Below are 25,455 nucleotides of genomic sequence, written 5' to 3' on the forward strand. Positions count from 1 at the left end.
CCTCTGCTGGGTTCAGTTTGACTGTGGTTTGGAAAACAAAATTTCCATTTTTCACACTGTAAGTAAAAGTGCATCATTTATATTTGGTTTAGGAGCTGAGGACACTCAGATTAACAAAGGGAATAAAAAGGAAGCTAAAGCCATGCCATGCTAGGGAAGGCAAAGCTCATTTGAAAATGGTGTTTAAAAAAAAAAACAAAAAACAAGAGTTAATTGTTTTATTTTAATTATTTGATGTGTATGTTTTACCTTCGTATATGTCTGTGCATCATGTATGGGCAGAAGTCTGTGCTCCTGAAGTCCAGAAAAAGGTGTCAGAGCCTCTGGATCTGGAGTTATAGACAGTAGTTAGCTACCAAGTGGGTGCTGGGAACCGAACCTGTGTCCTCTACTACAAGTGGTCTGGACTACTGAGCCATGTCTCTCAACTCAAAGTTTCTCTTATGCAGTTTTAAGGATAAATCCCACCACACATTCCTCAATAATATTAACTACTGTGGCTCTTGAGGCCTTGGCAGTACTTTTGGAAATCTAGCTGTTAGCACACTGAAAAGTACAGAACCACCATCAACAAAATATAAGAAACAACAGAAATGTGGCTAGGTCTCACTCTGAAGACAAAATTTTCTAAAATAAAATTTTTTTAAGTTCTCTATTCTGTCTAGAGGATGGTCAGAGGCATCTCCATGAAGTTCCTAGTTCAGCCAAAAAAACAAAAGCATGGCAATATGGATATATATTAGCCAGGAGCCACATGGCTGGATTAATCTCAGGAATGCCACACTGGGGCATCTTCTCATATTTTCAAAGTCTAAATTATATTTACTTTATAATCTAAAAAACATTCACTTTCAAAATAAATATTATCACTAACTAATAAAATGCTTATTTGATGCCTTACAGGATTACCATAAAATAAAATATGTAAATATTTAAGAACAATAGGACATTCCTTTTGCTACATTGTCTTAGCTCGGTGTATATTTAAATATGTTATGAATAACCTATCTGACGGGGTATGGTCACATCAACACTACTTGAAAAGTCTAAGTTCCCTAATGGTAGAAATCAGTTGTCACTAAGATACTCAGATGACGGTACACAGACATCAATAATTACAAATTAAATAACCATCATCAATCCAACCCAAATGCTTCACTGTATAAAGTCATGAGAAAATTATAACAAAAATTAGAAGCTAGCTTTTTGTATCTTTCCATTTGGTCCACTGCAAAGCAAAGAAGTACTATAAGTCCGTTTTAGCAACAGACATTTGGTTGTGTTTTAAAACTATAATGATCAGTAATAACTATGCATGCCTGTCAAAGTAACCAACAGATAATGGTTTATGTATTTTGATTAACAAAATAAATTATTTAATACAAGAAATGTATTTTTTACTTTGAATTTCTCTTATTATGAAGCCAAATGGATTAAAGTTTTTGAAACAAAAGTGTATTTTCAAGACTTCAATGAAATAAATTATATTTATGCATATAATATATATAATAATATACACACAAACAGATGTATGTTTGAGCTTACCCCAATAAATCTTTAATTTTCTAATTCTCAACATTTCTAGGGTAGAGAATTAAAGGAAACACAACATTTTAGATGGAATTTTGACCCAAATACTAAAAAGAAAACATTCTAGGAATTAAAAATAGACTCAAAAAAGAACACTGCATGCTTGCTGAGTTCAGATAAAAGGTGCCTGAAAAGTCGGCCACCTCTTTTGGATGGCCTGTCATGTGTGAGACATAATGAGGATGGCTTACAGGCGGTGACTTTGAAAATGCATTTGCTTCTGTGAAAAGAAAGGATGGAGCGTCAGCAAGCCCTCCCTGTGTCCCAGAAGCAGATGAGCTCCACCTCTGCTTGTGCCTCCCTTGATGCAGGATGGTGCCCATGCAGAGGGGCATGGGTGGGAAGGGAAGGGTGCCACCCCAGCCATGACATTTGCTCTGTCTCTAGAATGCTCTAAACTGCTTAGGCACCCTGTTTGTGGAACCACCTTGAAGTCTCTCTTTCTTTTACAGCAAGTTTCCTGTTTAGCCCCTTGCTTAGTAAAGTCTAAATGCCTTTTTGAGGTGCAATATTCTTTCTTGTTATCATTTTCCTTTTAAGCAGCCATGGTCATTTGGTTGCCATTGGGTCCCTGCTATATTGTATGTCATTTAAAAGGGTAAATGGGTATTTTGCCATACTTTTATTTTAAAAGGTAAAACCAAATATATCTTTGTTAATTCCAGAAAGTAGATCATTACATGAGTTACACTCAATACAAAGGTAAGGAGACCCCAGGATCCAAGTTCCTCATAAGGAAGAGTTAGCAGGATAAGTCTTCAACCCCCTTGATAGACCCCACAAGTCATGAGGCCATGTATTCTAAATTAGCAACAAGAAAGAAGTTGGAGATAATGAAGGATCATCTTACTCAAGTTCCCAGCTAAGATTCTCAGTAATGGTAGTAGCACAAGCCTGTTTTGCCAGAACTCTGGAGGCTGAGGCAGTTGGGTGGCCAGGTAGAGGCCAGGCTGGCCTACTAAAGTAAGACCCTATCCTAGAAAAAAGAAAGAAACTAGAATTCACTTGTCATATGTCAACTTAATAAGCCAAGCCAGCTTTGTGTTGTTCTAATAATAAAAGCATTGTGGTGATATTTTATTTGTGCTGAAATGTGATATTTTATTTGTATGTTAATAAATAAAGTTTGCCTGGAGATCACAGGTCATAGTGAGCCATAAACAGAAGTCAGGCAATGATAGCACATGCCCTTAATCCGATCACATGGCAGGCAGCCTCTGTGTGGTCAAGGACACAGCCAAGTGTGGTGACACACGCCTTTAATCCCAGTACCAACCATAGAGATCTGGAGGTCTGTATAAATAAGCAGTGATGAGGAAGTGATGTGGCTGGGCTTAGAGCCAATGAGAAGGCAGAACAGGAAGGCAATAAAAGCACAGGTTAGACAGGAAGAAGCTCTCTCTCTCTTGGGAAGCTATGGCAAGGTAGTAAGCTAAGGTTAGTTAGTCGGTAGCTATTCACTATTTCTTTGATCTCTTCGGCTATTACCCCTATATTTGGCTCTGTGTTTCTTATTTAATAAGACTGTTGAGAAATTTGTCTACAAAGCATAGAAATAATGGTTGAGGAAGAATGCTAGGGGGACCTGGGTGGAAGAGGCAGGCCATGCTGAAAAACCAGTGCTGGTGTGCCTCCCTAGCTTCCGAGTGGGAAATAGGATCCCAGCCACACAGTGAAGTTACTTCAAGGCCAGAAGTCATCCTGCTCTGCTCTCCCTTTCTTGGCTTTTTTTCTTTTTTATTTGCCAATGTGCTCATATTTTAAAAAGCAGTTCTCCAGACTTGGAAAGAAAAATACTCAACTTTATATGGAAAAACAAAAGACCCAGGATAGCTAAAAGAATCCTATACGATAAAGCAACCCTTGGAGGCATCACCATCCCGGACCTCAAACTCTACTATAGAGCTATAGTAATAAAAACAGCTTGGTACTGGTATAAAAACCGACATACGGACCAATGGAATCGAATTGAAGACCCTGACATTAATCCATGCACATATGAACACCTGGTTTTTGACAAAGGAGCCAAAACTATACAATGGAACAAAGAAAGTATCTTCAACAAATGGTGCTGGCATAACTGGGTGTCAATATGTAAAAGATTACAAATAGATCCATATCTGTCACCATGCACAAAACTCAAGTCCAAGTGGATCAAAGACCTAAACATAAATCCAGTTACACTAAACTTAATAGAAAAGAAGATAGGAAGCACTCTTGAACGCATTGGCACTGGAGACCATTTCCTAAATAAAACACCGACAGCACAGACCCTGAGCACAACCATTAATAAATGGGACCTCTCAAAACTGAGAAGCTTTTGCAGGGCAAAAGACACAGTCAATAAGACAAAAAGACAGCCAACAGATTGGGAAAAGATCTTCACCAACCCCACATCTGACAGAGGATTGATCTCCACAATATATAAAGAACTCAAGAAACTAGACATCAAAGCACTGAACAGTCCAATTAAAAAATGGGCTAAAGAGCTAAACAGAGAATTCACAAAACAAGAACTACAAATGGCTGAAAGACATTTAAAGAAATGCTCAACATCCTTAATCATCAGAGAAATGCAAATCAAAACGACTCTGAGATACCACCTTACACCTGTTAGAATGGCTAAGATCAAAAACACCAATGACAACCAATGTTGGAGAGGATGTGGAGCAAAGGGAACACTCCTCCACTGTTGGTGGGAATGTAAACTTGTACAACCACTATGGAAATCAGTATGGCGGTTTCTCAGAAAATTAGGAATCGAACTACCTCAAGACCCAGCCATCCCACTCTTGGGCATATACCCAAAGAATGCTGATACATACCATAAAGATACATGCTCAGCTATGTTCATAGCAGCACTATTTGTAATAGCCAGAACCTGGAAACAACCTAGATGCCCATCAACGGAAGAATGGATGAAAAAAATGTGGTACATATACACAATGGAGTACTACTCAGCAGAGAAAAACAATGAAAGCATGAAATTTGCAGGCAAATGGATGGAACTAGAAAAAATCATCCTGAGTGAGGTAACCCAAACCCAGAAAGACAGTTATGGTATGTACTCACTCATTGGTGGATTCTAGATATAAAATGAACAATCAGACCACAACCCATAGAACCATAGAGGCTATATATATAGCATGGAGGTCCCTAGGACGACTGTGGCATATAATAAATTTCAGTTTTACTCAATTATTGAAAAAAAATAGCCAAATGAATGGAAACACATGAACTATGAACCAAAGACTGAGGGGCTCCCAGCTGGATCAGGCCCTCTGAATAGGTGAGACAGTTGATTGGCTTGATCAGTTTGGGAGGCATCTAGGCAGTGGGACCAAGTCCTGTGCTCATTCCATGAGTTGGCTGTTTGAAACCAGGAACTTATGCAGGGACACTTGGCTTAGTCTGAGAGGAAGGGACTGGACCTCCCTGGACTGATTCTACCAAGTCGATCACAGTCCTCGGGGGAGGACTTGTCCTGGAGGAGGTGGGAATGGAGGGTGGGCTGGGGGTAAGGGGAGGGCGGGGGAGGGGGGAGAATAGGGGAACCCATGGCCGATATGTAGAACTGAATGGTATTGTAAAATAAAAAATATATATCACAAAAAAAAAAAAAAAAAAAAAAAAAGCAGTTCTCTACATTGTCACTACACCAATTGCTTTTGAATTTGATGAATTTTGAATTGCTGTGAGTTGGATGTGGTCTCAGTGCCCCCAGGTCTCCATGTGTTGAAAACTAGTCCCCACTACGAGGTCATGAGAGGCTGAAAAGAAAGTCAATCTTGATATGCTGTTTAGAGGTCCTACCCCTGGAAAGTGGTTAGGACTAGATTAGTGTGGCTCTTCCGGGACTGAACTCTGGAAGTTGGTAAAAGATGGGTAGACCCGGAGGTGCAACATGTGGGTATGTGTTTGTCATGTGATACCCTGCATTGCCTCAGAGTTCCCTAGCAAGAAAATTATGACTAGATATGCACACTGCACCTTTCTTCTGGAGAATCATAAACTAACACAAACTCTTTTTCTTTATGGAGCAGTCTGCATTGTTTTATGGTAATAACAGAAACTGTATTGATACCATTATAAATAGGCTCTCTGAGATCACAATTGGTTGATGAAAAAGTTCATACCTACAAAAACAATCTCTATTATACCTTTGTCCAGATGAGTTCATCTCACCTGATATTGTTTCTTTGTATAGAGAACATTACATGAAACTGAACTACAAAGCATCTAATATATCTCATGAAAATGCACATTTTCTTACATTGTCATAGAAATAAAGATGTGGGGATGAAAAGATGGCTCAGTGGTTAGGAGAGTGTCCAGCTCCTGCACCAAACCAGAGCCCAGTTCCTAGCTCCCACACTGGGCGACAACCACCTGTGACTTCAACTTTTGTGATCTAACATCCTCTTCAACCACACACACACACACACACACACACACACACACACACACACACACACACACACAGTGAGAGAGAGAGAGAGACATAGATAGATGTCTCCTTTGTTCTGGTAAATGTACCCTTAGTCAGTAATGTCTTATTTAGAAGTTGAAGAGGGGAGGTTTGGCCAGCCCAGGGCTCACGTGGAGTAGAAGGGTTTAATGTGTTATAATTTATTGTTCCTATTCAAGCCATCGCATAGACTCACCGAGCATCTCAACAATAACCAGCCTTCAGTTTCTCCTCCCCACCCATATCTTGCCCAGTTGTGTCTTATTTCCAGTAGCTGAAAACAATATCCTGTCTAGCTTACTTTTACCCATAGTGCAGAATATTGATAGAAAATGAAATATTCGAGCCCAGGACAGGCAGGGTAGACAAAAATGTAAGAACAGGGGTGTTGTGAAATGTCTTCTGAAGAGATCTGAACATCCAGTCATTGCAGACAGAAGAATCGTGACAGATACAAAGATATATATATATATATATATATATATTTCTATATATATACATTTCACCCAAGCCTAGCTCAGTAAACTAGAGAGTTCATTGGGTTGAATTACAGGACTGTTGATAAGGAAATACAAACAGGAGTATGGATAAGTCTAAAGCAGCTGCGTCAACAAAAAGCCCACTTCATGGTGGATGGTGATTCGCAGAAACTACATCCATGGGACCTGGTGAATAACTGGCAGATAGTGTCGCTATCTGTATCCACCACCACTTGTGGCAAACAAACGCCTCTCTAGTTAAAGCTGGGGATGGTATTTATCTGCAAAGAAACCCATGGCTGCTCAAGGTGCTGGGAATAAGTGACCACTGAGTGTTCAGCCCTAAAGAGGACGATTATACCACTCCCTCTGAGACTCAGGGAATGTCGTAGAAGGAGAGCAGAAAGAATGTGAATGTCAGAAAAAAGTGGGTAAGTTCTGTCTTCTGCAGGGCACAACCAGGGCGACCATGACCTCACAGCAGCTGTGGCTGTCTACAACAGGCCTGCTGAAGGCTGGCCTGTCAATAACCAATCGTGAGTTGGGGCTCCAGGGATGCTATAGCCAATGGGTGCTGCAGAAGGGAAAGACATTATCTTCGGTTATAAAACCACTAATGAACCCACCAGGCTCTGCTGGATGGCTCCCAAGTCATTGTGACACTGGTGGTCCTGGTCAATCTCAGCAAGTCACAAGTCACAGAAGAAAACCAAAAGTCAGGAATGGGAGAAGGGAACCTAGAAAGAAAGGGGTAGAGATTGATGGTTGCAGGGGTGTTCAGTGAGTTAAGGCTGTATTAGTTACTGTTCTGCTGAGTGAGAAAAATGCCATGACCAAAATCTAAGGAAAAAGAGCTTGCTTGGCTTATGGTCTGAGTGATAGAGTTCATTGAGACAGGGAAGGCATGCTGTGGAGGCAGAAGCAGGAAGCTGGTTGATCATAGCTTCATCCACACACAAAGGCTATACACCCTTTGTAGGCTGTCCCAATGCTGTACTTCCTGTTTAAGGTTCCACGACCTTCCCAAACAGTGCCACCAACTGGGGACCTAGTGTTCAAATACATGAGCCTATGGGGGGCATTTCTCATTCGAACCACCACAGGGGGCAACAGTAGCCAGAGTGCCTTAAATACAAATGTGAATTTTTCAAAGAACAATTCAGTAGGTTATTTTTTTTAAGGAAGGGACAAAAAAGAGTGGCTGGCATAAAGCAAGCATCTGGTGTCAGCTCAGGAAATGTTGCCTGTTCCTTATGTCATTGAGGTCTATTGCTCAGTCCTTTAGAATGGCTGACAACTGTAGCCAGACCCTCTTCCTTAAATGGCTTCCTTCTCTAGTGTTCCTTTCTCAGCCCTTTTCTACTCTCCCTACTTTCTGCCTCCTCATATAACATGGGTCCAGGAAGTCTTCCCTTCTTCTGAGCAGAGGTCCTACCCTGTCATGGCTGAGGAAGCGCCAAGACCCCAGTGGATGCCCAGGATCCTAGAACTCTTTTATATTCTATTTCTCACATACAAATAGTGACGTTTAAATCATTGAGTAGATACTGTGAGATCAGCAATGATTCTGCAGGGTGAAACAGTTCACAGAGGATCTTAGCAACCTCCAAAAAGATTTTTTCCTCTTAATCTAAGTAGTCTCACCTTTCACTTAAAAGGAGACATTTAATGTTATTATTTTGTAACCTCATGTAAGTATATACTGTATTTTGGCCATTCTCACACCCATACCTTCCTACTATGCCTAAACCCTTGCTTCTAGCCAAGTCCCCTTCCTAATTTCTTGTCTTATTTTTTCCTGTTTGTTTGGTTTGCTGTGCCCTGCTGAGTGTATTCAGGGTTCCCTGCATGAGCATGCATGGAGGGTTATTTACTTGAGTGTGGTAAGTTATCAGTGGTTATGCCATTGAAGAAAATAACTCTCCCCTCCCCCAACAAGAGGAACTGCCAATAACTTCTCTGGAAGAAGAGAGGGCTCATGAGCCCCTTCTCCCAGATGCTGTGGGATGGTCTGTATGTCAAATCTGTTGCTCTGATTGGTCAATAAATAAAACACTGATTGGCCAGTGGCCAGGCAGGAGGAAGTATAGGCGGGACAAGGAGGAGAAGAATTCTGGTAAGTGGAAGGCTGGGTCAGAGACACTGCAGCCACCTCCAGGACAAGCAGCATGTAAAGAAACCGGTAAGCCACAAGCCATGTGGCAAGGTATAGATTTATGGAAATGGACTAATTTAAGCTATAAGAACAGTTAGCAAGAAGCCTGCCATGGCCATACAGTTTGTAAGCAATATAAATCTCTGTGTTTACTTGGTTGGGTCTGAGCGGCTGTGGGACTGGCGGGTGACAGAGATTTGTCCTGACTGTGGGCCAGGCAGGAAAACTCTAGCTACACTCAGACATATGTGAACCCTGTAGGGTTTGCATATAAATTCTCCAAACTAGAACTCTTCCGACAGCTAAACAATTTGTTAACGTTAATTTTAATTACTAGAAAGAGAAAACATGCTTCTCAAAGTTATATCACCCTTATAAATGCATCCCATGCAAGAAATTATCAAATCACTCCAACAAAAGAAACATACCACTATGTACTCCTCAGCCAAGCCTCTCCACTTGCTCACTCCACACATTTCACACAAACCTTCCTTACATTGTTCTCTGGCAGGCTGCGGTTGGCACCAGAGCAGGGCTGGCTGGCAGGTCGTGAGAACCACGGCAGTGCATCCCCAGAGGTTCTGTTACCGTGAAATCAGGAGTTAGCCACCTGTGGCCACTTATGTCCGTGTACTTTGCTAACCTCTATAGTATTCTTGAATGAGGGACAGGGGAGGGGAGAGGTGTTTTTCAGATTAAATCTGGATAAAGTGGGAGAAGCTGCTATCTCATAGTTGTCTGTCATTTTAGACGTTGATATTAAAGTGAGAAATTTGCTCTCTGCATCTGCATCTTGTACAACAGACAAGACTATCACAGGTGGACATGCAAACCACAGTGGTTCATTTTAATGCAATAATCGGTATCTTGTATCATCAAATGTGAACATTCTGATTGGGAAATCCATGTTAATCAAAATTGACCTTGGCTTTCTAGGGTATACTGCTCTGCTTGCCATCCAGATCAGCTTTCCTGGAGGAAGAACAAAGTAGAAAGGAAATGGGGAGTAACGGAGCCCAACACAAAATGGGGAGAGTCAGGTCCATTCTGAAGTCTGAGAAATTGAGTTGGGGTCCATGACTTTATTGATAAAGGACATTTGTCCTAAAGTAGTTATTATGTTGATCATAAAAGAGAACCAAAAATAACATCAAGTTCGCCTCTTAATGAATGGCAGAGACCTCTGACACTTTACAGACTGATCCAGGCTTCTGCCTCAAAATGATAACATGGACATACCTGCACCTCAGCATCCATCCTCCAAAGGGCAGAGAAACTTAGAAGATCTCAGTTTTGTTGTTAAGGAAGAAAAGCTTTATCTTGGTCCATAGTTCCAGAGATTTCCATCGATGTTCAGTTTGCTCCTTTGCCTGAAGACCTGTTGACAAGGCAGTATCTACATCAGGATAAAGGGCAGAGTTCACCTCATGGTGGCCAGGAAGTAAAAAGACTATCAATGTTAACATGATTCACAACTTTCAGATGTCAAATATTGAGGCATTACTTATTATCATTCTCATTTCCAAAAGTTCTCATACCATATATTGGTTTCAACGAATGTTCTTGAACTCCAAATGTCCTCCTTAGTTTCCACTTTCAGTAGTTTCTTTCCCCTTAGGCTTTCAATAAGAAGCTTCAATACACATGAAAAACATCAAAGAAACTTTACCTTCAGGAAGGAATATCTGAATCGTAACCAGCCCTGGAGTTGTGGGCATCAGAGGCTACAGAGCCCAAAAGATACATATTTCAAATCAAATTTGTCAGTGCTTAGCACTACAACGTCTATCTCACTGCAACAAAAATATTTCTGGGTCCCAGCCAAGAGCTCACTTACATGGAGCAAGGTGTGATAAAAATAAATTCCAACGCAGTGAACAAGGCTAGCGTTTGTCAGAAGTAAGTTTATGGATGTTATTCAAAAGGCTTTCATCTGTACTCCTCGGCGGCTCTGGTATGACAGGGTAGTGCTTTGACAGAAAGCTTGCGAGCTGCAGATCGTGAAACAAGTGTGAATATTACTACATTTTGAGGGAGATGGATACTCTGCAGACACTGAACTGCTGAAGTGAATTTAATCTTTTATTTTAATATAATTGGTAATACTTATCATGTCCCTGATAGGTATGAATTAAATAGTAGTTTGTCTCTTAGCCTTCTCAGAGACTAAATGAAGAAGAAGAAGAAAACAAATTCATGATGCTAGCTGTTTTACTTTGAAACTAGAAATAATGGGGAATTATGTTAAACTATTAACAAATACTTTTAAGTATTAAAAAGTATATGCTTTTATTCCATTCTCCTAACATTACACATATGACATGTAATTTTATGTTTGCTGTATATTTATAATTTATGAACTGCCTATGAAATTCATTTTAATTTGAAGAAATTTGAGAGTTGGGTACAGTTTGTTTTCATTTGAATGAAGACTCTCACTGGAAAGCAGAGTCTATTGGACAATCAGATATCATTTACTGCAGGTTATAAAGTAAGTTAAGTGGATTCCTGAGCACTGGGAAGACTAGAGCCCTGGGAGAGATAAAGCCATGGTGATTGTTGGGCTCCCCGTGGCGTAGGAGACAGTGCTGTCTAGAAGGTTCTAGTCTCGCTCCAGTATGGCAGCCAAGTGTCTGCAGCATTGTGCAATTCATTTCTTAGCCTGCTGAGAGCTCGGCATCCTCACAGCTGCCATGATGGAGAAAGAACAAGAGGGGTGCTCTCCAAGAATGACACATAGGCCACGGGTGACAGGTCAGCCGAAGCAGAGGCAAGCGTGATAAATGAGTAGCCACTTAACTGAGAATGCATTATGAATAATATAGCCAAAACCTGCAATCCACAAATACATGCGTTTTTTTCTTATGAAAAGCAAGTTTAAAAAGAGATATTTCTTTAAAGTGTTTTTTTTTTAAGTCTTAAACAATTTATAGATAGAGAGCGGAGAAATTATGACGATGGTCCTCGAAGATTTGAAATTTGATGACTTCTAAATCCTCTGTCATGAAGATGTTCCTAAAAGATGACCTCAAAAGCTAAAGAAATACTTCCTAACCCAGAATAGATGATGTCATACTGCCCATCAGACTCCATTTTCCAGTGAGACTCTTCCTTCAAATGAAAGCAAACTGAAACCACTGAGTGGATGGCTGTATTACACACTGAAAGGATTTCAAATAAGTCTATAGATGATGAAGAGAGAACCAAGCCCATTTCCCTACGTGCCCCCTTTTTTTTCGATGTTTCCTTTCATGACTACTCAAAAAGAAGTACACTCACTAACTCTCCCTGCTATCAAGTGTGAGTCCCAGCCTCCTCCCACTGCCTACAATGGGCTCTTGAGCCCTCATCTGAGATCCAGGCTCTTCATCACCAAAGGATACTTTCCCATCATTTCTAAGGACACAATTACTCATTGTGAAATTTTCTCTATAAATTGATTTTGAGAACATATGTGAGTGTTTTAAAAGGAAGAGAGTAAGTTATACTGTCACTAATTCATTATGAATTTAACTATTTTTAGAAGGAAAATGGAGGAAATTCCTACAGAAAAAAATAATCCAGACACTTCTACATAAACATCTGTAATATTTGAAAGAATTCCAAATAAGCACAGAGAGAGAAAGAGAGAGAGAGAGAGAGAGAGAGAGAGAGAGAGAGAGAGAGAGAGAGAGAGAGAGAGAGCACATAGAGAGAGAGGGAGAATGAAAGACAGATACTGAGAGATGGAGATAGAGAAATAGAGACAGAGAGAAAAACAAAAACTGCCAGGCAGGGCTCTTTGTGTAAAGGAAACAAAAGAGCTGTCTTTTTATGGAGTCTTCTAGACTATTTCTCTATTCTTTGAAAAGATTGACCATGAAAAAAGCCTTCTTGATAGTGACATTGTATGGTACTAATTCCAAATAACCAAAAAAAGTGTTTTATGTAACTGAAGGAAAAAGCATTTTGATAAAATTAATTTATTGTAGAGAAAAATGATATCATTCCCATCATCCAGAAGAAACTAGATCAACTAGAATCTATTGCCATTGTGCTGGAGTGCATTCTGATATGACATCTTTTCCTTAGGCTGCTGTCTCTAGTAGTATAATGGTTGCTGTAAGTCCCCAAAGGTGTCAAGTAGAGTTCATGCCATTGGTGCAGAGAACTGTCCTCCCAGGAAACCCAAAGGCATGACATACATAGGTAATATTTCTACAAGTCATGTCCAAGTCAGCTCTTCCTTAAGCGCATTTCACATCCAGAAACATGAGCAGCCAGCTAAGCTCCCACACACAGCTTTAAAAGTGCTCATTAAGGCAAATTATTTCCTCTTTTTTTACTAAAGAGCTTTCTTTTCAATTACTTTTTTTAAAATTTCAAGTGAAAAAGCACCTTAATTTGCCACCAAAGTCTAGCACCCTTCCCTAGGAGAGCTATTAGAAAGTCAGAATATGCAGGTAGTAGTGGTTTGGACCCACAGAAATGGTGATATTTCTATCATTTGAATATCATAGAGGAGAATAACAAAATATGAATGATTTCCCCCTCTCATTTGGAAGTTATTAGTAGACTTTCCTTTGTTCCATTGAGAGAGAAGAAAATATGAAGTTACAGAGAACCCATATGGCCAGCAGAAAACCCCATTTAATTGCTTTATTGCCAAAAATGTTAAATAACTTCCTGAAGAGGCAGTTCAAATGAAACATATGGCAGCTATTAGCAAGGGACCCTAACAAATTCAAAAATATGCTTTCTATGGGAACTTTCTCATATCATAAGCAACAATCATATTTAGTATGTTCATTCCATTTGATGAACACCTACTTTGCAATTGGGTGTGTACAGCCATCTGGCATGAGAAGTCTCTGGTAATACCAAGAATAGATAGTTGGACACTCTGGGACCTCAAAACGAAGACCCAACTGTACTCATCAGGCATATCTTGGAAATCAAGGGGGAAAAATATCCACTTAACAATGCCTCCTTCACAAGGGTCCAATGCCTGAAACCATTCCATTTCCACCTAGATAATATTTTGTTTTAAGATTTATCTATATTTTTATTAATGTGTACTTGTGCTATGCAACATATATGGGTACCCCGGGATGCAAAAAGAGGGTATCAGATTAATTATTCAAAGTGGGTGTTGGGAATCAAACTTGGGTCCTCTGTAAAAGCAGCAAGTGTCTTTAACCACTGAGTCAACTCTCCAGCCCGCCCTCCACCTGTGTACTCTTAGTCATCTACTACCTAATCGTTTCCTTTAACACCATACCAGTGATAGAACTGATCACTATCACTCAACATCCACTGTGTGGAACTATTTTTTGTCTGTTCATATGTCTTTCGCAACTAGATTGTGAATTCCACACTGAAGAAAATTTTTAGATTTTTGTATCCACGTTATCTTAAGACATGTAATTAAGAGTCAACAAAAAGCTTTAATTAGCTGAATACTAAGTGCCAGCATTTTCTAATTGCTTCAATGCCTTATATCCCTTCCTAAATTCACAAATTTAATCAATTTATGCATAGATCATTTTCTGGAGAGACAGTCTGGCCTCAAAAACAAGTGAGTGGAGAGCTATCCAGTTGTTATTATGATGTGGTCTTGCTTGAAAAGAGAGATTGTCACCATCTAGGAACATTAAACTTTGACTCTCTTTTTTCTACTTTGTAATACGACTGTGGCAGTTACTTAATGGAAATGAGATTTGGTAAATTAAAGCAGCATGTGGAACATGGTAAGATTCCAAAATAATCAGCATTAGCCACATGAAATATGGACATGGGGCATATGAAGGGTAAAATATTTTTGTCTTATAACTCAACACAATGATTATTCTACATACTAAGGATACATTTTTATAATCAAATACAATATGGGCAATGTCTGTCTATTGTTAGTCAAACTTGTGGTTTGGGGCAAGAGTTTTAATTTATCTTAAATGCCTAAGCTATAAGAAGAGGATGATTGCCTAATTTCTGTCCAAAACAAATATATGCATGTATATTTTGCAATCTCAGTCGATATCTTGTCAGAGATCCTCACAGACTTGTTTCCTCCATCAACCAGAATGCTCTGATAAGTAGGCACAGAGGCCAACATCCCAAAGGGTGTGTCCTAGTTTTCATAATTGACCTTAGGACCACACCCAAGCTACTGGAATCTGTAGGACTTCAAAAGATAGTTCTGAGGATCTAGTGTATTTATGTAGGTAAAAGTTTAAATGTATACCCTACATGTACTAAACACAAAGTGTCAGTTAATTTGTATTGGAGTCTTCCTCCATGAGTATCCTCTCATTCCCTGTTACCTACATTCACAATCTTGCCAGTAATTACAAATCTTCTATTGCCAGTACTCTTAGTCACTCAACAGAACTTGATATTAAAAACCTTTCTGCTGAAGACACCATACACAGAACATGGGAGAAATCAAGCTGGTACTGATCTAAAAGCTTGCTCCCTGATGGCCGGTTTTCATGGCACCAGAGGGTCTTATGCAGTATGCTAAGGAAGAGATGTCATCAATCGTCTTACCCAACTGTGAATTCTAAAAACTTTGATAATGACTAGCCCGGCAAGATATGTCCATAGGTGTAATAGTGGTGTGAATGTTATGGAAGTGACCAACAGTTATCCAACTGTATTCAAGGCCCACTCCACAAGAGGGCATGTACTGTAAACTTATCCAAAACTGCTTGGCTAAGGAGCTCATAGAGAACCTATTACTATTATTTTGCTAAGTGGAAAATGCCGTAAACTTTCTTCTAAGTGTGTATCCCTACATTCAGAGATTAGTGCATCTCTCAACCTTCATCAAAGAAGTCTCTTTCCACAAGTACCTTTCTCTGTCTGTCTCTCTCCCTGTCTTTCTTTCTCTCTGTCTCTTTGCCTCTCTGTGTCTTTCTCCTCTCTGTCTCTGTCTATGTGTATGTGTGTCTTTGTTTCTCCTCTCTCTCTCTCTCTCTCTCTCTCTCTCTCTCTCTCTCTCTCTCTCTCACACACACACACATACACACACACACACACACACTCACTACAAATCACATGCATACGTACCTTTCCTGTCTTAGCTCTGCTGCTGTTCTCTGAAGACAGAAGCACTAGGTAGTCTGTATTCAGAGGTTGTCACGTAGAAATCTCAATGGATGGGTCACATAGACTCGTAAAAGCCTCTCTAATCTGCATGTATACATACAGGTATACCCACACACTCAATCTATATGCAACACACACACACACACACACACACACACACACACAAGCTAATGCCTCTGTGTCATTTTAAACAAGAGTAACTGAGAACTAGAAATTCAAGCTCCTTAATTCATTCTGGGTATTCACAAAGAATAGCGTTAACAGTTGGGCTTCTTAAGCTTTTGAAGCATTTCATTTTACTCATTCTGAGCCTTATGCTTAAAATAATAAAAATAATAATCAAATGGAATGGACATTTTTAAACCTTTCATATCAATAAATAAACCCATAGAATCCCTGCCCAGAGTAATAGTAAGTAAGCAAGATTGTTCCTTTTTCTGGGTACCTGGGATGCCTTATGGAGGGCATGATATTCAGTTCTCCCAGCAGCCCTATGAAAGACATGAGATTTTTCCATCTGTTATAAAAGAGGCCAGGTAGCTCACTCAGGTACTTAATGACAGTCGAGAAACGCCAAAGTCTTGGAATGTCCAGACACTACTTTGTGGGTCTCCCAAAAATAGGACAAAGACATTCATCCAAAGTCAGAGGGCATATTAGTCTAACATAGTGCCAATGCCATTTAAAGATAATATAAATGAATTCGAACTTCAGACCAGAGAATCATTATGGATTGGACGTGGCTCTCAAAGCCCAGTCTAATGGCTTCACAGACTGCTCCTCAAATGCTTTTTTCTACTATTTTATCTAGTTTTTACTACATTTATGATACATTAATCCTAGTGATATCAGTTAAATTTGTCTAGTAGGGTCATAATTTTGTGCATCTCTTTTCTTTTTTCAGGCTCTTCCATGTGTTGGAGAAAAGGAAATGGCTGGTGAGTTGACATTTGGATTGTGTTTTCTCTCCTACCTATTGTAGAATGAAATTCCACCTTACAATAGAAATCTCACTAAGTATCTAAAGTGCACCAATCTCATCAATTTCTGTTATTGTTGAATTCTTAGCAAAAAAAAATCAGTTCTCAAAATGGAAAAAAATTATGGCTTTTTAACATCACGTTGTACTGTGTTTAAAAAAAAACTTCTTGTAGTCTTACAATTAACTGCAATTACATTTGTTTTCTCTCTTGGGGGAAAAAATTGATATTGGCCAATGTGTTGAGGAATGGTCTTTGAAAACTGATTGTTGGTATTTATCAAGCTTTTTTTTTATCTCAAGTATCTTGTTCAGTAGTCAGAAATAGATGTGCTTGGTGATTAAAATGGACACTGTATAATGGAAAGCAGTCAAGAGGCAATGTAACTGCTGGAGAAAAGATGGTCTTGTTTTTCACACTCGGTGATGATTGTAATTATTCCACAGTACTGTGGGAAAGTGGGAGAGGGTTGATGAGAGACGTGAAAACAGGAAAAACTAGGCTGGAATTGATGGAATTGCATACTTTGAAGTCTGCTGGTCTTTCTCAATATTGTCTTCTGTGGTCTACCTAAAGAAAATCAAGACGAAAGGAAAAGCAAAACCAGTTTGAATGCGCCACGCCAACTTGAAGCACGTCACTTGGTTTAAAGACATGTGACCTTATTGAGATCATGCATGTGTGATGTTTAAGATCAACAGTGAAGTCAAGTTGCATAGAACCAAAAGGCAGTATCATGACATCAAGACATCAAATGCTCCAATGAGTTTAGGGCTTGTGGAAGATGAGTTTTTATTTACTCGTATTTATTTATGTATTTATTTGGAAGAAGGAAGTCTGCATACCATAGCATGAATATGGAAGTCAGAGGACAATTTATGGGAGTCAGTTTTTTCTTTCTACCACATGGGTTCTGGAATCATACTTGGGCCTTGACGTTTGGTAGTGAGTACCATCTTTGTCACATGTGAATGGTGATGTTCATCTGTTCTTATGGCGATCTTTCTTTGTAGCTAGACAATTTCCACACAAACAACTTAGCCCTTTAACTCTGCGAGCTGAACTTCTCTATCCTGTTTAGATGGTGTCTGACTTCTTCACTCTAATAACATCGAGAACCCCAAAGAATAGGAGGACATGATAAAAATGGATCCAATTTTCTATGAAGGGTTAATCTGATCATACAGATTAACCACCCCTTCTCTTATCAGGTGAATTCAAAGTAAGTTGTCAAACCACACCATGTTGCCACACAGATTTTGCTTGACTGTCTAGTTAAACAAGAACTAAATGATGGCCGGGCGGTGGTGGCACACGCCTTTAATCCCAGCACTTGGCAGGCAGAGGCAGGTGGAACTCAGTGAGTCTGAGGCCAGCCTAGTCTACAAAGTGAGTTCCAGGACAGCCAGAACTGTTACACAGAGAAACCCTGCCTAAAAATAAAAAAAAAAAAAACTAAATATGATTAAGTGTGTACATATACGCCTCAAAGACAACTAAGATCCCCATTTTTGTCTGGGGTTGTGACATTCTCTGTAATTTCCTGTATTAGCTGTGATTTAAACAAAGTGTATAACGGAGCAATATCGTCATCTTACTCCAGAATGTCGGCAAATTCTCTCATTCTCCCAAGGAAACCATTCAAGTGTACACTGTTGGCTGGTGGGAAGAGAGAGAAGGGAAGGAATATGCACCTGACTGAGGAGACAGCATAGCAAAGAGCCAACTCCTTCCGCCTCCACTGAAATGGTTCCACTTGGACATGGGGGAGTGCTTCATTGTGTAGTTTCTCTGGTATTTCTAAAAGACTATTGTAACTCAGAACTAAGCGCAGCATAAGCAGAATGCACCAACTACTTCCCGTTCCCTTGCGCATTCTCCACCTCTGAAACAGGAAAGTGAAATTGACGGCCACACTTTCTAATATCCAAATTTAATATTAAAGAGGTGAAAATCTCAAAGCTGATGTCTATGCGGTGGTGCACGCCGGAAGTAGAAAGGCAGAAGCTAGAGGTTCACAAGTCCAGTGCTGCCTTGGGACTACTTAGCAAAACCCTATGTCAGATACAGGACAAGTGTGACGGCACAATCCCACAATTAGCATTGAAAGGCCGATGCAGGAGGGACAGTTGAGTTCAAAGGAAGTCTAGACTACATAGTAAATTGTAGACCAGCCTGAGAATTGCAGAGAGAGATCCCGTCCCAATAAAAGATGAAAAACGGTCAGCAAGTTATCTCAGCTGGCAGAGGCCCTACCACCAAGCCTGAAAACCTGAGTTCAATCCCCAGGACCCACATGGTGAAAGTGAAGAAATTGTGTTCTGACCTCCACATGTGCAGGAACACACTCACATACACCAATACATACATACATACATACATACATACATACATACATACATACAATGTAAATTAAAAGCAGATGGAGGGAAGAAGTTGATAGACTCAGTTCATGGGTTTTCATAAGATCTCTCTGAAGAATTAAATCAGCTGAAATATGTTGTCTTGCCCAGGTGCAGGCAAGGCGCATGGATGTCCCTTATCACACACTTGATGACTCACGCTGAATTCATTCAAGTAGAACCTGTCCTCTTATCTATGTTAAAACATTTATATTTCCACGATATATTCCTAAGCTAATTTTACATTATAGCTCCCTGCATGAAGTATTATGCTTCTGAGGAAATACAATTTTTGAAAATACAAGTGTAAGAAAGAGATTTTATGTCTTTAAAAGTTAGTGAGCTTCCCCTGTGAAGATGACTCCTGTATTTGAACATTCTGTGAATAATGGTAATAGATCATATGGTCCAAAGAGAATCGTATTTAGTTCAAAAGTTGTGAAAGAGTGTAAGCATCCAACTCTTCTCTTTCTAAACTTCCCACGGCCTATAGAAGACGTCGCAAGTGTTTAGTTTATGGGTGAGACTCTCTTCATTCCGAGCTCTGCTCTTTAGTTCCCACTGGAGAGAAGCAGGGCCACAAGACAGAAGGCTTACTCGGTCTCCCTGGGATACTGACCTCTTTAGCAGGATTAAACCTCCCTATCTACCCTAAGGGCTGCCTTTTTTCTTTTCTTTTTCTTTTTTGTTCTCCTTTTCCTGTTTGCTTCTTGTTCAGTGAAGGCAGCCTATTGTTCCTTACTAAGAACGTCTATTTTGACTTGTAGAGTCATTCCAGAGTAAGATGACAATATCGCTCTGTTATACACTTTGTTTAAATCACATCTAATCTCATCCAAGGCAACTGGAGCCCACTCCATTGGGCCTTACGGCGCTCTAAACACAGCCGTGTGCAGTGCCCTCCACCCGTCCCTCTTGCATAGCCTCACACTGTCTGGTGTGGTCTCCTGGTGCATCCTCTGCTCCCACCGGGGCTGCCGTGGTGCTTTCCCGACACTTCTGCAGCTGCTCTCCTTCCTCCTGAGTGCCGAAAAGGGGGAGGGGATGCTTTTGAAACAGCATTCTGTGCAACCATTCCATAAGGATTTATTGAACAGCTATTTCTTCTAGGCATCCTGGTAGGCTATTCTGAAGAATCAGTTATGATTCAAAACTCAGCCCCTGCTTGCAGGAACTCAGACTCTCATTGGAGAATTAGTTCCACACGTTGGGGTCCCCCTCCTCCCCCTTCTCAACAGAGCATTTCTTCAGCACCTTGTCCATACACTTCCTAGGACATGAATCATACCAAAATCATTTTTAGCTACCCATGTCAGAATGCGTATTCTTAAAACCACAATATGTATTCTTATGACCGACCAAGTCACTCTTAGAAGAAGTATTCTCAAACCACACAAGTATCATCACATATTATTGTCCTCATTATCACCAAATGTGTACACCTAGAGAATGGGCTCCATGAGCCAGGCATGATGGTGTGTTAAAACCTCAGCGGCACTTGGGATCGCAAGTTCAAGTCCAACCTGGAATACAGAGTTAGGGTTTATCTTTCAAAATCGTTCAGAAACAAAAGGAAAACAGCCTGAGACTGAGTCACTGGAATCTTCTCTAGCACATCTGCTCCCTATCTGTGTAGCCTTCAGCAAGTTATGTAATTTCCTCATTCCTCTCAATTAGACAGTGTAAATAAAGGATCCGCCATGATATTGATGTAAGCAGGACTGCCTAACACACAGTGAGTCCTAGAAGTCTAGCTCATTCTGATGACAATCAGTTATACACATAAGCACTGTGCATTAGGCCTCATAAAGGCTATCTTTGTTGCTACTGTCTGTGTGTCTTTCCTTGCGACACCACATACGGCTAGCTACGTGGAAGCCTTGTGGAAGAGAGATCATTTTCTTCACAAACCTCCTGAGCTGATTGAAGACGCATGTCATTGCAATACAGGCCCAGCTGGTCACATTGTAACCTCTCCCTAAAAATTATTTTCTCTTTGAGACGAAAATTCTCTCTTGTGAACAAGTATTCTTCAATATCTACCAAATAATTAGTCCTTGAGAAATATATATGCCCCATTTGCTCACGCCTCCGTAATAACCCTGTGTTCGGGTAGTGTAATTGGATCCTGTCTACACAGCAGCCTGCCTGGCTAGGCTCACAGATTGTCCAGCTGTTCTGGCCGCCCTTCGTTTACATAAGGTCCCGTCAAAGCTCCTCCTCAGCCCACACTCCTGCCGACCCTCTCACTGGAGACTCCATTTTTCACTGGAATTCTTCAGCACTGTCCAGAACTGGTTTCTCTCTCTCTCTCTCTCTCTCTCTCTCTCTCTCTCTCTCTCTCTCTCTCTCTCTCTCTCTCTCTCTCTCTCTCTCGTTATATGTATATGTGTATCAGTGTTTGAGGTTTGTGCACATGAGTGCAGACATCTTCAGAGGCCATAGGGTTGAATCCTCTGGGGCTAGAGTGACAGGCAATTTTGAGCCACTCTAGAAAACCCACCAAAGCTGAGTCCTCCACAAGAACAGTGCAAGCTCTTAACCACTGGCCATTAGCTCCAGCCGCTCTGTGTGGCTTTTACAATGTCCTGTCGTTAAACTCTACTCAATTTAACCTAAGGTCATTTGTTTCCCACTAGGAACTTCACTTAATATATATATATGTGTGTGTGTGTGTGTGTGTGTGTTTATACATATATATATGTGTGTGTATGTATATATATGTTCTCTCTATAAAATATATTAAAATTTTATTACCTATATTATTATATTAACATATATTAATTAATGTATTAAAATATGTATATGTATGTCTTCTCGCTATGCCCTTGATTGGTTAATTTGTTGGTTGGTAGATTCAACTATTTCACCACCTCCAACCAGAGAATGCCTTCTAATTTTTTATCTCTCTACTGTTGCTTAGATCTGGGGTTTGAACCTGTCTTTTTTTTTTTTTTTTTAAATAGGGATAGTAGGTAAGAAATGAGATAGAAATACAAAGATGACCAATTTGGAAAAAATGATATGGATTATGTTTTTCTTCATTCTAAGTGAAAATATTTATGTTAAATCCAGTGGAGGAGAAATATATTTACCCCAGTGAATTAGGATGTTTGTTATGATAAAAAGCAAGTAACTTAGAAAATTGATATAATTTAGGCACTAAAATGAACTCTCTGGATACGTTTGAAAAATGCTACCATTTGTGATGAAATCTCTCGTGCTAAAATTAAATCTCAGAACCTTTTGTCGGCTTGCAGAGTCTGTGTCCATTGTCATTAGCTAAAATGGCACTTTGCCCCCTCTCTGCTGCGTTTTATTAGATCTTATCAACCCCTTAATGAATCCTTATCCAGGCAGTGGGAGGTGAGCCATTGTCCTCTGATTCTAAGAACAGTCTCTGTGTTTTCTGCTGCAGTTTGGTTACCTTGCTTAGATGACATCTTCTTCGGGCCAGTCATGAGCCTGTCTTAGTCCACAATGCTGTTTTTGTGAGCCTAGAAAAATCTGCTTCCTTGTGGGTGTTCTGGAAACAGGTTTAATCAAACAACCGTAATCACATAAGTGTTTCAAATTTAGTATCAGTGATTGCCAGATAACGTGCTTCTGAAATTTTTATTTAAACTTTCTCCTTCCTCTTCTATTCCTGCCTTTCTCCCCAACTGCCAAAAATCTCAGCCAAGTAATTAATTAATGGCGGTAGTTGGAGAAAGTACCCCACATAAACCAGTAAAGGGTACCATTGAGGAAAAAAAATGACTTCGAATCCGACTTTGGCTGGATTCCTTGGTTGTTTTTCTTAGAATGTTTGTTCTCCTGCCTTGAGGTTATTTGGTTGCCTGTAAAAATGCTAAAAAACAAGATAATGAAGAATTCAGTCTGGAACTCTTGTGAAAGCTATCCTTTCAAAAGCATGGAGTGGAGTCACAGTCTCTGCAAACTTCGTGTTGTGGTGAGCAAAGCAGAGAACTAGCAAACAAACATTGCTCTGTGACAAACGTGTAAGAAGGAAAACCCAGGTTTCCATCATTTCAGTCCACGTGCCTTGTAAACACCGTAAAGAACAAAACCCACACTGAGTGCCATTTGGTATAAATTTCCTTGGCAGCCTTTGATCAGTAAAGGGGAAATGCAGATGAAAATATCTGTAAAACACCAAAAAAAAAAAAAAAAAAAAAAAACCACTAAAATTAAAAACCACTTGCCCATTTTCCCAGTCTAACTATCGGAGGGTCATTCATTTGTTCGTGTGAGAATCTTCAAGGCACCTTCTAATATTTATAGATCCAAAGAGCTCTGCTTAGGTAAAAAATAATAGGGCTGTCCAATTTCAGAATTCTTTGCAAAACTTTACTCTGTTTTCTGCCTCATGTTAATACCAATAACATTAGCTTAGTTTTTCTGTAGCGCTAAACTACAAGCATATTCAAAGACAGAATTTCGTTGCATTCTGCTCTTTACCCCAGGGCCTGGCATTTCTCTAAGTGTTTGATGTTTGGTAAATAAATGAATAAATGGAAAATACATTTAAAATCTGCAATTGCTTAACTTTCTGTAATGCTGTCAAAGCCAACTGTAGAACCTTCTAAGTGAAGCTCTTCCTGTGACTTCGAAGACCCCCAGCTCCTTGCTGGGTTTCCATATGATCTAAACATTGCCTCTATCGGGTTGGGCTGGGCCCAGGCCAACATTCCAAATTCTCTATCCACTTTCACTCTCAGGAAAATGACTTAAACTATTTTTATACAAATAGCATATAAATACTCACTTGCTGCATTTTTTTAAAAAAAGTTTTATGGTCTCTACTTGCCTGCTTTTTTATGAGGAAAGAATTTAGGGTATGCCCACACATAACCTCTCATTTTCTCTAAAACCTAATGTAAACTCACCCACAAAAAGTTGGCTGTGTTTGAGTGGACTATTGAGAAGAAACACATTAGCTTCCAGGTCTCAGAAATTCCTTTAAAACATATATATGTGTTCTCTTAAATGCCAAAATTTTGACTTTAGGATATTTTTAAATATGGATAGTTTCTAAACATTTCTTAGTTTTTGATTTTTAGTGTATTGCTAATTAAGTAAAACACATTTATTATATCCATTTTTTTCCTCAATTGTATCTCAATCAATACCGATAGATATTTTCTATTGAGTTCCATCCATTTCATCTGCTACATCCTGCATGGAGGCGGTCGCCCCAGATCTCTATAGCTGAGGGTCCACTTGGCTGTGTTCTTCTTTCAGTATTTAGTGTTTCTGTTTATGAATTTATAATACTCCTTCCACCATGACTGTACACTTAGTTAGACAGAGATGACTGTCTTAGCAGAACACAGCTCCACATGTATCTGTGAGGGGTTTCTAGAGATGGCCAGATTATGAGAGTTCCAGCCTAATGAACAACTCAATCCATTGGCACATTCGAAATTCTAGCAGACTAAATCAAAGGTGGTAGAACTGTGGGATTCAGAGTCCTGGTTAGAGGAAGTTGGTCACTGTAGGACGCCATTAAAGGGTATATCATGCCCTGGCCACTTCTTGTCTCCTCTTTTTCCTGGATGCCATGACCTGAGGAGTCTCTGTCACAAGCTACGTCATCATGAGGCTCTATCTCACCTCTGGTCCAGAGCCATATATACAACTGGCCTTGGAATGAAGTCTCTAAAAGCATGAACCAAAATAAGTCCTTCCTCCATTTAAGTTGACTTTATGGGTATTGTCACAATAATGAAAAGTCCCCCTGATGTGCCTCCCATTTCATCATTGACACACAGTATGGTATGCTGTGCAGAGCAAGTTTATTAAAAAATTTTTAGAACAATCTGTTTATTTTGTATACCAAGAGACTCATGTGGAAATTTGGTCATTGCCAGTATATCGATGACCAGGACTTTTTATGGTGTTTGACAAACTTAATATTTCTTCTCTGAAAAAAAAAAGCCTTGTGGACATTCTGCTCCTCTTCCGGGAAGGACTCTCACAGCAGAGTAATGTGTTTGCTTTCCGTATTTCCCAACCATGGGTTTCCTTAGAAAACACATCCCAGTGACTCCCAGAGGCTCATGTTTTAATATTCCCCTCCATGTAAAGGTGAGCTCCATTCTTTCTCATGCATTGGAGAAAACGGGTAAGCGGGGGGAGGGGGGGTAACAGCTCAGCTCGTAGCTTCTTTAGTCTTTAAGTCTATGGTCTGTCTACTTGGGTGTATTCATCAAGTATTTTCCCCCATTGACCTGTGATTTCCTGAAAGGATACATTTTTCCTGCACTTCTAAGGCCAGAACGATAGCAGG

At 39.9% G+C, this 25,455-nt stretch overlaps 1 protein-coding gene across 3 annotated transcripts in view; it reads left to right on the top strand.

Annotated features, from left to right (window-relative positions):
• Dlc1 (DLC1 Rho GTPase activating protein) overlaps positions 1-25,455 on the top strand; it is a 382,113-nt gene that overhangs the window by 159,974 nt on the left and 196,684 nt on the right. For all 3 annotated transcript variants that reach the window (XM_076553515.1, XM_042262901.2, XM_042262900.2), the window contains exon 5: positions 16,686-16,719. In XM_076553515.1, the coding sequence (XP_076409630.1) occupies positions 16,686-16,719 (34 nt within the window). The remainder of the gene's footprint in view (positions 1-16,685; positions 16,720-25,455) is intronic.

The sequence above is a fragment of the Peromyscus maniculatus genome, chromosome 17 (assembly GCF_049852395.1).
Source record: "Peromyscus maniculatus bairdii isolate BWxNUB_F1_BW_parent chromosome 17, HU_Pman_BW_mat_3.1, whole genome shotgun sequence".
In the NCBI taxonomy this organism is placed as follows: domain Eukaryota; kingdom Metazoa; phylum Chordata; class Mammalia; order Rodentia; family Cricetidae; genus Peromyscus; species Peromyscus maniculatus.